Source organism: Struthio camelus, chromosome 1 (genome assembly GCF_040807025.1).
Source record: "Struthio camelus isolate bStrCam1 chromosome 1, bStrCam1.hap1, whole genome shotgun sequence".
Lineage (NCBI taxonomy): Eukaryota > Metazoa > Chordata > Aves > Struthioniformes > Struthionidae > Struthio > Struthio camelus.
Genome location: NC_090942.1, coordinates 43,252,778 through 43,263,247, shown reverse-complemented (window position 1 = coordinate 43,263,247; position 10,470 = coordinate 43,252,778). Strand labels below are relative to the sequence as shown.

The following is a 10,470-nucleotide window of genomic DNA, read 5'->3' as shown; positions in this document are numbered from 1 at the left end:
TCCAGCCCAACGCCTTTCCGTGACTGCGACCTGGCCTCCTCTTAATTACCTCTCCGAGGGTTGTGCTGGGGTGGGGTTGTTTTTTTTTTTAATTATTAATTTCTTAATGGAAAGTGGCAAAATGTTTGCCTACCATTTTGACCTTCTGGAACACGTGGATTTCACGGACATTTTCCTCACTCATTTTTAATGGCATTTGCCAACTAACGGTCTCCACAATGAAGGCTGGCACTATTATGTAGTTAATATATTTGGAGGTTGGGGTGGAGGGGATGGTGACATGGGTTTCCATTTTACTTCCAGGCATCTTTTTTTTTTTTTTTTTTTTAAACTAGGGGTTTCTGGTTTTACAGGGGGCGGCGGGCGGCGGGGCCAGGCCGCGGGCCGCGGGCCGGCAGCGGTGGCGGTGGCGGCGGCCGGACTACACATCCCGGCATGCCGCGCGGCCAGGCACTGAGGACTACAGATCCCGGCATGCCGCGCAACCCCCCCACGAGAGAACTACAGTTCCCGGCATGCAACGCAGCCCGCCCCTTCCGGTGGCGAGTGAAAGGTGAAAGGCAGTGGCATGGCGGCTCGTAAGGAGGCAGAGGCGGCGGCGGTGGAGGAGGAGGGGGAGCAACACCCGCCGCCGAAGCGCCCTCAGAAAAAGAAAGTGGCGAAAGGTGGGGGCGGGCGGCGGCGGCGGCGGCGGCGGCCTGGCCGGAGGGCCGGGCGCTGCGGAGAAGGCCTGTGCTGGGCCCTGCCCGCTGCCGGCGCGGCCGGTCCCTCCGGTTGCCCACGGCCAAAGGAGGAGCTCGGCAGGGGGTGAAAGGGCAGCGGGTGGAAGCCGGGCGGTCTGAAAATGTTATACCTGGTTCTTGTCTAATGTCACGTCTATGAAGCGTATATCGGCTGTGGAACTTCCGAGTAACTCGCTTAAGAGCCGTAGTGTCTTCAAGGGCAGGAAAGATGCGTAACGGGGTGTCAAATAAACCCAGCTGAGTACCTGTTTTCTGTTAGTCTTCTGCAGTTAAACAGGCAGGAGGGAGAATAGTCGATGATGGAAAAACAAAAAGCAGTTAAATACATGTTGTTTTTTGGTTTTGTTTTTTTTTTTAACAGTTGATGAATCTGAACTTCTCACCGTCCCAGATGGATGGAAAGAGCCAGCCTTTACGAGAGAAGATAATCCTAGAGGGCTTCTGGAAGAAAGCAGTTTTGCGACATTGTTCCCAAAGTATAGAGAAGCATACTTGAAAGAGTGCTGGCCACTAGTACAGAAAGCCTTGAGTGAACATGTATGAATAATTACTTATTATAATGTTATATTTTATTGTTTGGGAGAGACAGTTATTACATAAGCTAGTAGAAGTAGTGCTGGTCATTTTTACAGTGTTGCATGTATTTATATTTCTAACATGCTTGCATTTGGAATTTATAGTGTTATTTTTCATTCCCGCTGATGTCAGTGGAGGTCTCTGTAGCCAGACCTACAGTTCCTTACAACTGTTAAATTTTCAGTGAAGCTCATTGCAGCAGCAAGACTCTAGTCGTCCAGAAGCTGACAACTTTATTTCACCCAAATTGAAGGAGGTGAGGGAGGTGATGTTTCAGGCCTTGTGGTGTATATATTCAGTTAATTTTTCTCAAACTTTCTTAAGGTGGAAGTCACTTTAAGAATTCTTGAAAATGAAACTGCATTCAGCATATAGCATTCTATTTCTTCTTAATTCTGAAGGTGAATTGCGAGAGTTTTATTTAGAAATTAATTCACTATTTCCTTTCAAATATTGCAGTATGTGAATGCGACACTGGATCTAATTGAAGGTAGCATGACTGTCACCACCACTAAGAAGACTTTTGATCCATATGCAATCATCAGGGCTAGAGATTTAATAAAACTTCTAGCAAGAAGTGTTCCATTTGAACAGGTCTGTACTAAATCATGGAAGTTGATATCAATTTATATCATAATAGTTATAAAATACTACATTTTCAAAATGTGAGACTTTTGAGTAGAATCAGGTGAAGTGAGAAGAATGATCTATTTTATTTCCTTGACTGTTCAAAATAATACATCTATATTCAGATGATATTATCTGCCTCTTGTATCTTTAGGCAGTTCGTATCCTTCAGGATGATGTTGCATGTGATATCATTAAAATAGGATCTCTAGTGAGGAACAGAGAAAGTTTTATAAAAAGAAGAGGACGACTTCTTGGGCCAAAAGGATCTACCCTGAAGGTATTTCCTATAGGTGTAGTGATCCTGAAAATTCCTGGACCTGAATCTCAGATCTTTGGCTTACTTTTTTTTTCCTTTTTTTCCTTTTTCTTTTTCTCTTATATGTGTGTAGGCCCTGGAACTGTTAACAAACTGTTACATTATGGTGCAAGGAAACACTGTTTCAGCCCTTGGACCTTTCAGTGGGCTAAAAGAGGTAAGGGGAGACATTAGCAGTTTGTGTAGCGTACTTCTATTTCCCCCCCTTCTAAGGCAGACTTTAAAGGTGGAGCCTGACAGCCTCAGGAGGATCTCGCTGACTTTCAGCTATGTGTTGATAAACTACATTTATGTGAATGTCCGTACTCTTAGCTGCTGACTTTTGTTTAGTCTCCAAGATCCTTCTGCCCGTGACATGAGAAGGTATTTTACAAATCATCTTTTCTTTTTCTTTCTCCTTTCTTGGGAAAGAAAGGTATAGCAAAGTGGGGGGGATGCCTTCAGATGTTCCTAAATAATATCTACAACTCCCTCTATTTCTTCTGCTTTTGTTTCTGTTGCCTACAATGCAGAACTTGTGTGCGTTTTCAAATAAGAAGGTGTAGCAGTGGAAATACTGCAGTGTTATTGGTATGCAACACAAAGAAACATCTAATGTTTTTTAGTAATGACATAGGTACAGAATGCTTGTCAAAAGCAAAAACTTCTCATGATGCTATAAAACCTACGGTAACAGGAAAGCATTATTTGTGGTTGTGCTGGAGTGTATTAGAAACATGACAACATAGTTAATTATGTTTCTGAACTAGTGTGTCTTCAAATTAGCTGTGCATGTTAGCTTTTTTCAAGCTATCAACAACTTTAGGGTGTTGGGGGGAATGCTTTCTAAACCTTTTCCAAGTTCCACTCTGAAGAATTTGGAAATATTATAGTATATCTAGTATTTTAATTGATTAGAATTTGATATACTTGCTAGGTTTTCTATTCTTTTTTCTTCTTCCTTTTTTATTAAATATAGGTTAGAAAAGTTGTTTTGGACACAATGAAGAATATACATCCCATATATAACATTAAAGTGAGTATGATCCAGTATGTATCTTTGTCTCCAGTAAAGTTCTGCTATTTATTGTAGAGATGTGTATCAATAATTACATGTTTGTGCGGTAATTTATTTTTGAGAACCTCTAGATTGTGCTTTAAAAAAAAATCTCATTTGGATATCCTCCTTTTCACTAGGGTGTGTTGCCAAATATCATTGACAGTATCTGAGAAAACACAAAAGGAAAAATGTGTACTAACTTTCCTCCCTTCATGATGGATTGCCTGATACATGCTCTTGTAAACTGAGGCAGCTCCTCCAGTGCGTTTTGGTCCTGTCTTGAGACATGTTTATCTTTCTGGGTCAGCTGTTCATAATTAACCCCCCACTAATCTCTTACTGCAGTGAAAGACAGAGGGTTCAGGTGATGCAGACTGAATGTTAGTTTAGTAAAACTTGCAAATTGGAGCTCTTGGGTACTACTATATTACTTTTTTTTTTTTTTTAATAACTTCTGTGACATTCTAAAACCACTGAAGACTTTAATGATCAAAAGGGAATTATCAAAAGATCCTGAACTGAGATCACAAAGTTGGGAAAGATTTTTGCCTAAGTTCAAGCGGAAGAACTTGAAAAAACGCAAGGAGCCAAAGAAGAAAAATGTTAAAAAGGAGTACACACCGTTCCCGCCTCCACAGCCAGAAAGTCAGGTCAGTTGAAGGTTTGATTATACAGGAATATAACATGATTTGAAATCTTGTTCTTGCTAACAACAAGTTGGAAGCCCTCTTCTGTCAAATTCTAATTTTTTGATACTATGCATGTGGCTGATGGTGCATAATTATCTCAAGCTTCTCTTTACTTGTCTTGTGTAGATTGATAAGGAATTGGCAAGTGGTGAATACTTCTTGAAAGAAAGCCAGAAGAAACGAAAGCGGGTAGAAGAGATAAAGGTAAAATTGTTCTCGCTGCTCATTTTAAGATTTTTGATTGCTCTGACTTTCATTTCTGTCCCTTTTGCCCTCCACTGCTGATACTTAATCTTTTTGTTGGTAACTTTAGGCAAAACAAGCAGATGCAATCAAAAAAAGACAAGAAGAAAGAAATAAAGCTTTTATCCCACCTAAGGAAAAGCCAGTTGTGAAAGCAAAGAAAGGTAACCTTTTATTTTTCCTCTTCTAAAGCTGTTTGCTGTCGATTCCTATGCTAAGTGATTATGCAGAGATGTAGCTGCAGGAAGTAAGAAAGGTCATGTAAAGCAATCCTAGCAGTTAAACTCATCCCTGGAGTTTCCAGGGAGAGTAGAAAGATCAAACAGCTCATAACTTTGTATCTATAAAATGACAATTCACTGTGGAGCAGCTTCCTGATGGAAGTACAGAGAAGGCCGTCTGAATTCGCTCTTTTGACTATATCAGTTCTGAGCTTTTGACAGTTGTAGTGAAGCCTACATAGCTTTTGCCCTCACCCGCATGCTTTTCATTTAAAGAAACCCAGAGGCGACACTTCCTTGAAAAGTTATGCCACAAGTAAGTATTGGAATAAGACAGAATAACAGCTTTTCTTAAAGTTAGAAGTAAATCTTCACGCTGTATGCAGACTAAAAGCTTGTATTCCTCCTGAGATATTGCTTTAGTGCATAAAGTCCAAGAAAAGTTGTCTGGATTCATTGATTGAACTACATATTGCATTAGATATACTACATTTCTATTATTATAGTGTATATTACACTACGTTTCTCTTTTTTGAAAAGAATCTGTATTCTGAGGCATTGATTTATTTTACAACATATTTTTTGCGATGGCAGTAAATCTTCAAAATCCTGCTATTTAATGTACTCAAGTACTGTGCTTTTCCAGCTGCTGTATGTTTTGAACTTAAATCCTTCAGTTTTCCAAGAATCAATTACAACAATACTTTGTGTTTAGAGAAGAATTGAGATCCAAAAGGGACAGCTGGTACCCGCTGTTGGATGTAGAAATTAATTGTTTGAGAGAAGAGAGTTGGATAAACTAGGCGAGCAGAATAGATTATTCACATTGCTCAGCATTAAGCATTCAACTTTGACATTCCCTGTAGAAATTTCTTATTAAAACGATCATATGGGGTTGGATCAAAAGTCCTCTCTCCTACTGATTCTGCCAGGGAAAGAGTATAAGGATGGGACAGGCATGTGTGGGAGCTCCTAATGTTAGTTAAATGCAGAAAGATAGAACGAATTGAATGCTTCTCCAAGTGTAAGAATTCGCTAATAAATTTCTTCTCTTTTTATGTGAGATCCCCCAAGACAACAGGCATATCGCCAAGACTGCGACTACATGTTAATTCTGATGGAATGTCTAAGGGGAGGGTGATAGTAGTTTGTGTATGTGCGGTGTATGGCACTCATGTTCAAATGTGGTTGTATAAGACTTTTTTTACATGACTTTTCTCTGAAGTCTGCTGAAAGACGCTTGTGAAGAATGCTAGTTTCAGTAAAAATTATGGGAATAACTTATACAGTCTTTAGTGGATTTAAAGTAGACTCTCTAATGCAATGGGACACAGTTTACTGTCAATAGATATGGAGTCATCTTGCAGACTGCTATAATTTAGAAAAAGTAAAATTCATGCCTGTTATTTTTGTGTTTTTTATTATATAGCCTCCACTGAGAAAAAAATTGATATTGAAGCCATCAAGGAAAAAGTGAAAAACGCAAAGAAGAAGAAACTAGGAGCACTTCCAGTAGAGGAAGTCAAACTAAAGATTGCAGCAGATGAAAAGAAAAAAAAGAAAAAGAAATAATTCATCACCCAAGACATTCACTGTTCTCCTACGTTAAGAAACACTTTCATACTTGGGAGATTTGAGACTTAAAGTTTAACCACATATTGATGTCAGTATAATGTACGCAAGAAAAGACAAGATAGAGAGACCATTCTCTTATAAGCACGCTTAGATAATGGACCTAAAGCAGCTATGTAAAATAGTCAAGGCTGGTGAAGATGATCTATTCTGCCATATTGTCTGAGAAAATAAGAGAGTGTTTTGATAATACCCATCTTTCTAAAGGGAGAGTTTTGTAATACAACTGTTTTAGGAGTTTGGCACAGACTGTTAAACGTCAGGTTCTGAGAACTCGATGGGAGTCCAAGGTAATCTTTTTTTGTGAAAGGCTACCAAACCATAAGGAGCCTCAGTTATGGTGCAAAACAGGCAAGATTTGTTATTATATTATGCTTTTGTTTCTGTAAAAGCTAATTATTTTTATGTATTTGTCTTGCTGTTAATAAACTATTTTTAATAGGTTTGTTCTTAAATCCTTTAAGTAGTCATCTACTGCAAAACCTATATCTTGGTTTCCATGACACAAGCTCACAGCTTCAGGTGAGAATTAAACAACTACAATCTTAAACCATTAATCAGCTGCCTTTTGTTAGCATTACCCTGGAGGCTATTAGACAGATTGTAGTACAAAGCAGATGTCTTTCCATGTAGAATGTGCTGTAGGATAAAAATAAATTATTACCTTTCTCTAGAGATATTTTTGTTTCTGAATAAATTGGGTTACTGTATCTTATTTAGGCTCCTTTCCTTTTTTTTAAAGGAAGTTCAGAGGCTTTTAGTTTCCTGAAACGTGGTGTGTGATGAAACAGAGTTCGCAAGAACAGCAGGTGTTGCTTAATGTCTTGGATTAAAGCAGCGTGTGTAGTGGTTAATAGGTAGTAGAGCAACACCAAATTCATGATTGTATCTGACTGCATTTGCTCAGTTTGGGAATCTTGATTGCCTGTATATGCAGTGAAAATGGTTCTGCTAGAACATTGCACCTCTTTGCTTTTAGGTTGGTGACATTTTGTTTGAAATGAAAAAGTGAAAACCCAGCCACTTCCTTCTCTGCACCTATAAATAAGGATTTAAAATAAATACTGCTGAATAGCCAGTACCTGTGCATTGAGAAGCAGCTAGAATACTTGCCCTTTAGCGTGGGGAGCAACATTAGCCTTGATGTGTCTTTTAGTTTTGTGAACGCTTCTTGGAGCGTACTTGTTGAGAGGGGGAAGAATGCTCTCAATCCTCTTAGTTACTCTAGAGTTTGTAAATGGGAGCTTGATTACTTAACAATGGCAATCTAATTTTGAAAATAACATTTCAACAGGTACTTCACTGAGAATATGATCAATGATTCACATACACCTATCTAAGAGATTGGAGTGAGCTCATGTGAGTTTAGTGATTCCAGCAGTGTAAACATTTTTCTAGAAGCACTGTGCTGTTTAGCACCTGACAGCATGGCGGGGAGACCCGAGTTCGGTACCAGCCTGGTACTTCAATCCTGTATCTCCTACTTCTCAAGAGAAAGAGCTAACCATTGGGATTAGCTGATTTCTGTCCTTCATCCCCAACCAAGCGTTTTACAATTTTAGTATTTAATCTGTTGCTCTTCCACTCTTTCCTCTTAGACTTTTTTTCACCTCTGTGGATAATCTACTCTCTCACTGCTGGGCTTCTGTCCTCTTATGTTCTGAAAGGACTAATTTCAGCAGGTTCTTGGCTACCAAAGGAGGTGCTGCAGTACTTCAGTTTAAATGGCTGTTGTCACAGTGTGATCCCATGGCTTCTTGCCCATCAGTGAGTGCTTCAAAAGGATAATCTGCAGAGCTAGAAGCCGGTAAGGAGAATCGGACTGTAACCTGTTTTTGTGACGCTTGGCTCAAGGAGGGAGTGTGAGCGTATTTGGGGAGGGAGAATCTGTAGTTCTAGCCTGGAACGGATGATTTCACTGAAAAGGACCTGAACAAATGTTTTGTTTGCTGTTTAAAATGTTAAAGGTTGAGGCTGGCTCCATGGCCACCAATGGCTGCTTGACTGCTAGTACAGTGTTAGGTTCAGTGGCCTTGCTGCTCAGCGTTTCAGTTCAGTAACCTGATCTGGCTGATGAAAACTCTCTACAAAAAAGTGATTGTTTTCCAGCTGGGTCAGCTTACTGCATGGTTGCCAGAGTTGCAGTGCAGGAAATATGCAGCTTGGCTTGATGGCAGCCTGGCCTTAAATCAGTTATGCTTCTATGCAACTGTGCCTTTTGAATTCTGGCCTGTTACCCACAACCGTGGCACCTATGTAGATTTTGCATCAAATACTTTTCTGCGGTAAAATCCTTTACAGGCTTCAGGGAATCTCTTCCTTCTCTTTAAACAGGGTGAAGCTTTTTCACCCCATGAAATCTTTTTCACTTGTTATGGTTGACAGGTTTCTAGGATTGTCAGTTTAACGTTTATTTAGTTAAACTGGAAAAATCAAGAAAACCCTCTTCTATTCCTGTATACAAGTTAAACCGAAGGACTTGACAGCTTAGCGTCTATATCCAAATGGTAACTGGCTGCGTACCCTTAGTGCTTTCCGTTACTGTTAGTGCTTTTTGCCTCTTTCCAGAGACAACATGGCTATAAAATTCTAACACTTACTTGTATAAAAACGTAAGAATGGAAAATAAAGTGGGTTTGGAAGGGTGAAAAGAGTGTTTGGTATTCTCAGGAACAGCTTGAACTTTTGCAAATCATTTCCTTTAATTTTGGAGATCACAGACTAGTGAAAAAGTAACTGAATGCTGTTTTCAGAGTGACAGCTCATGAGTATTTTGCATTTATTATATGGAAGTTGAGGGCATGTGTCTTAAAACAGATGTGGACAACTCATGGAGTGGTTTGATCATCCGGAGTAGAATATCTGGATTTTTGGATGTCCTTAAAAATGAGATCCAGTACTTGTTTGGCTTGTCAGGCTTTTTTGTCTGAAAGAGATCATGCTGTAAAGTTTTGTGTGTAGTGGTGGATTTTTTTTCCTGAGCCCTGGTGACTTGCAGTTTTTTTAATGAAGCTTTTTGTATAGAATTTCTGTAGAGCTTCTAAAGTATGTGGTTAGAAAATCTGTACTGTGAATGTTTTGAACTTTAAGAGCTCTGTTCTGTTTACAGTCCCAGAGAACAAATGGAAATTAAGCCTTGCAGGGGAGATTCCTGCTAGGCTCATTGTGGCTCCCTGGACACAATAGTCCATTTTCTTCCTTCTCCTGCATTTCTCTTTGTGGGATTCAACTGCTTTAGTGGGGGAGACACTGTACCAGACTCAGGACTGGTGAGGGAGCCCTTCTGCGCAAGAGTGTGCGCAAAATAAGTCCTGCTGTTGCTGTGCTGCTTATGGTTCTCATGGGATTTTCAAATGAGACTTTGCTATATCTTTTCCATACATGAAGCTTAAGGCTTAGGCTTCTTGTACAAAAGACAAGTGAGGAGGAAAGTAACTGCCCTTTTTCACAGAGAGACTCATGGCCTTGCTCTTGCAGTGGGGTGTATGGTTTTTTTTTTTTTTTTTTAAAAAAAACCTATCCACTTGGTTTGGAGGAGGGAATTCAGGTTTGGCCCTTCCATGGGGAGGCCAGTGTGAATACTAAGATTCTGGTCATTGCAGTACAGGAAAGAAACTGCTCATGTCCTGTCTGAAGATGTTATCATTTGGTTAAGCAGGCTCTGGCACCCCACTAACGTTTAAAGGTATGTGAAGGGCAAGGAAGAGAATTTGAAATTTTGGCCCACCCATATCTGCATTTTGAAAAAACATTTGTTTAAGCAGCACGGTGATCCTAAAATGATTCAAATGCGTTATCCAGTTAACTACCTGGAAGAATAAAACGATAAAATTTGAGTCACAGTTCTAGTACTTCTGGTTGAGGTCTGCTCCAGCAGTGAAGATGGGAATGGGTGTGCAGAAACACTGGCTGAAACTGTAGGGGCAGTCCTGCAGAAACAGAGCAGCAAGGGGAACTTGCTAGCTTTCTTCACAGATGCATCTGTCTGAGCTCTGCGGTGGAGCATGGTGCAGAGGCGTCTGTGTTGTACTGCCTAGAATACCACCCTCTGAATAGATAAGGGTTCAGTAAGGTTCAGCTCTACTCCAACCAGCCTCACATCCAGCTGCAGGCTTGTGGTCGGGTGCAGGAAGTGCTGGGTTGAATAGAGAAGCAGTCCCCTCTGCTTTCTGCCTACACCAGATGCATGACTTCCAGGGGACTCATCCTTTGGTAGCTCTTGAATGAAGAGCATAAATAACTAAGAGTATAGCGTGGTTTTATTTGGGGATGTGTACCATCTTTACCAGTGCCACGTTTCTCAGCACTGTGCAGGGTGGAGCTGAACGTGGATTTTTTGTGATCCCAATTAAGGTTGTAAATACAGAGTTGCCATGCCAGG

The 10,470-nt window shown here is 40.3% G+C and overlaps 1 protein-coding gene across 1 annotated transcript; it reads left to right on the top strand.

Annotated features, from left to right (window-relative positions):
- Positions 1-528: 528 nt before the first annotated feature.
- On the top strand, positions 529-6,544 carry KRR1 (KRR1 small subunit processome component homolog). The gene is made up of 10 exons (XM_068935925.1): positions 529-665; positions 1,105-1,280; positions 1,779-1,913; positions 2,101-2,226; positions 2,339-2,422; positions 3,224-3,280; positions 3,784-3,954; positions 4,120-4,197; positions 4,307-4,400; positions 5,887-6,544. Exons 1-10 carry the CDS (start codon positions 569-571, stop codon positions 6,027-6,029), a joined length of 1,161 nt encoding a protein of 386 aa, XP_068792026.1. The 5' UTR covers positions 529-568; the 3' UTR covers positions 6,030-6,544.
- The last annotated feature ends 3,926 nt before the right edge of the window (positions 6,545-10,470 follow it).

Excerpts from the sequence above, each read along its gene's own strand:
- KRR1 (XM_068935925.1), top strand. The coding sequence starts at position 569 with ATGGCGGCTCGTAAGGAGGCAGAGGCGGCGGCGGTGGAGGAGGAGGGG. Across the intron at positions 1,281-1,778 it reads AGAAAGCCTTGAGTGAACAT|TATGTGAATGCGACACTGGA; the intron begins GTATGAATAATT and ends CAAATATTGCAG. Across the intron at positions 2,423-3,223 it reads CTTTCAGTGGGCTAAAAGAG|GTTAGAAAAGTTGTTTTGGA; the intron begins GTAAGGGGAGAC and ends TATTAAATATAG.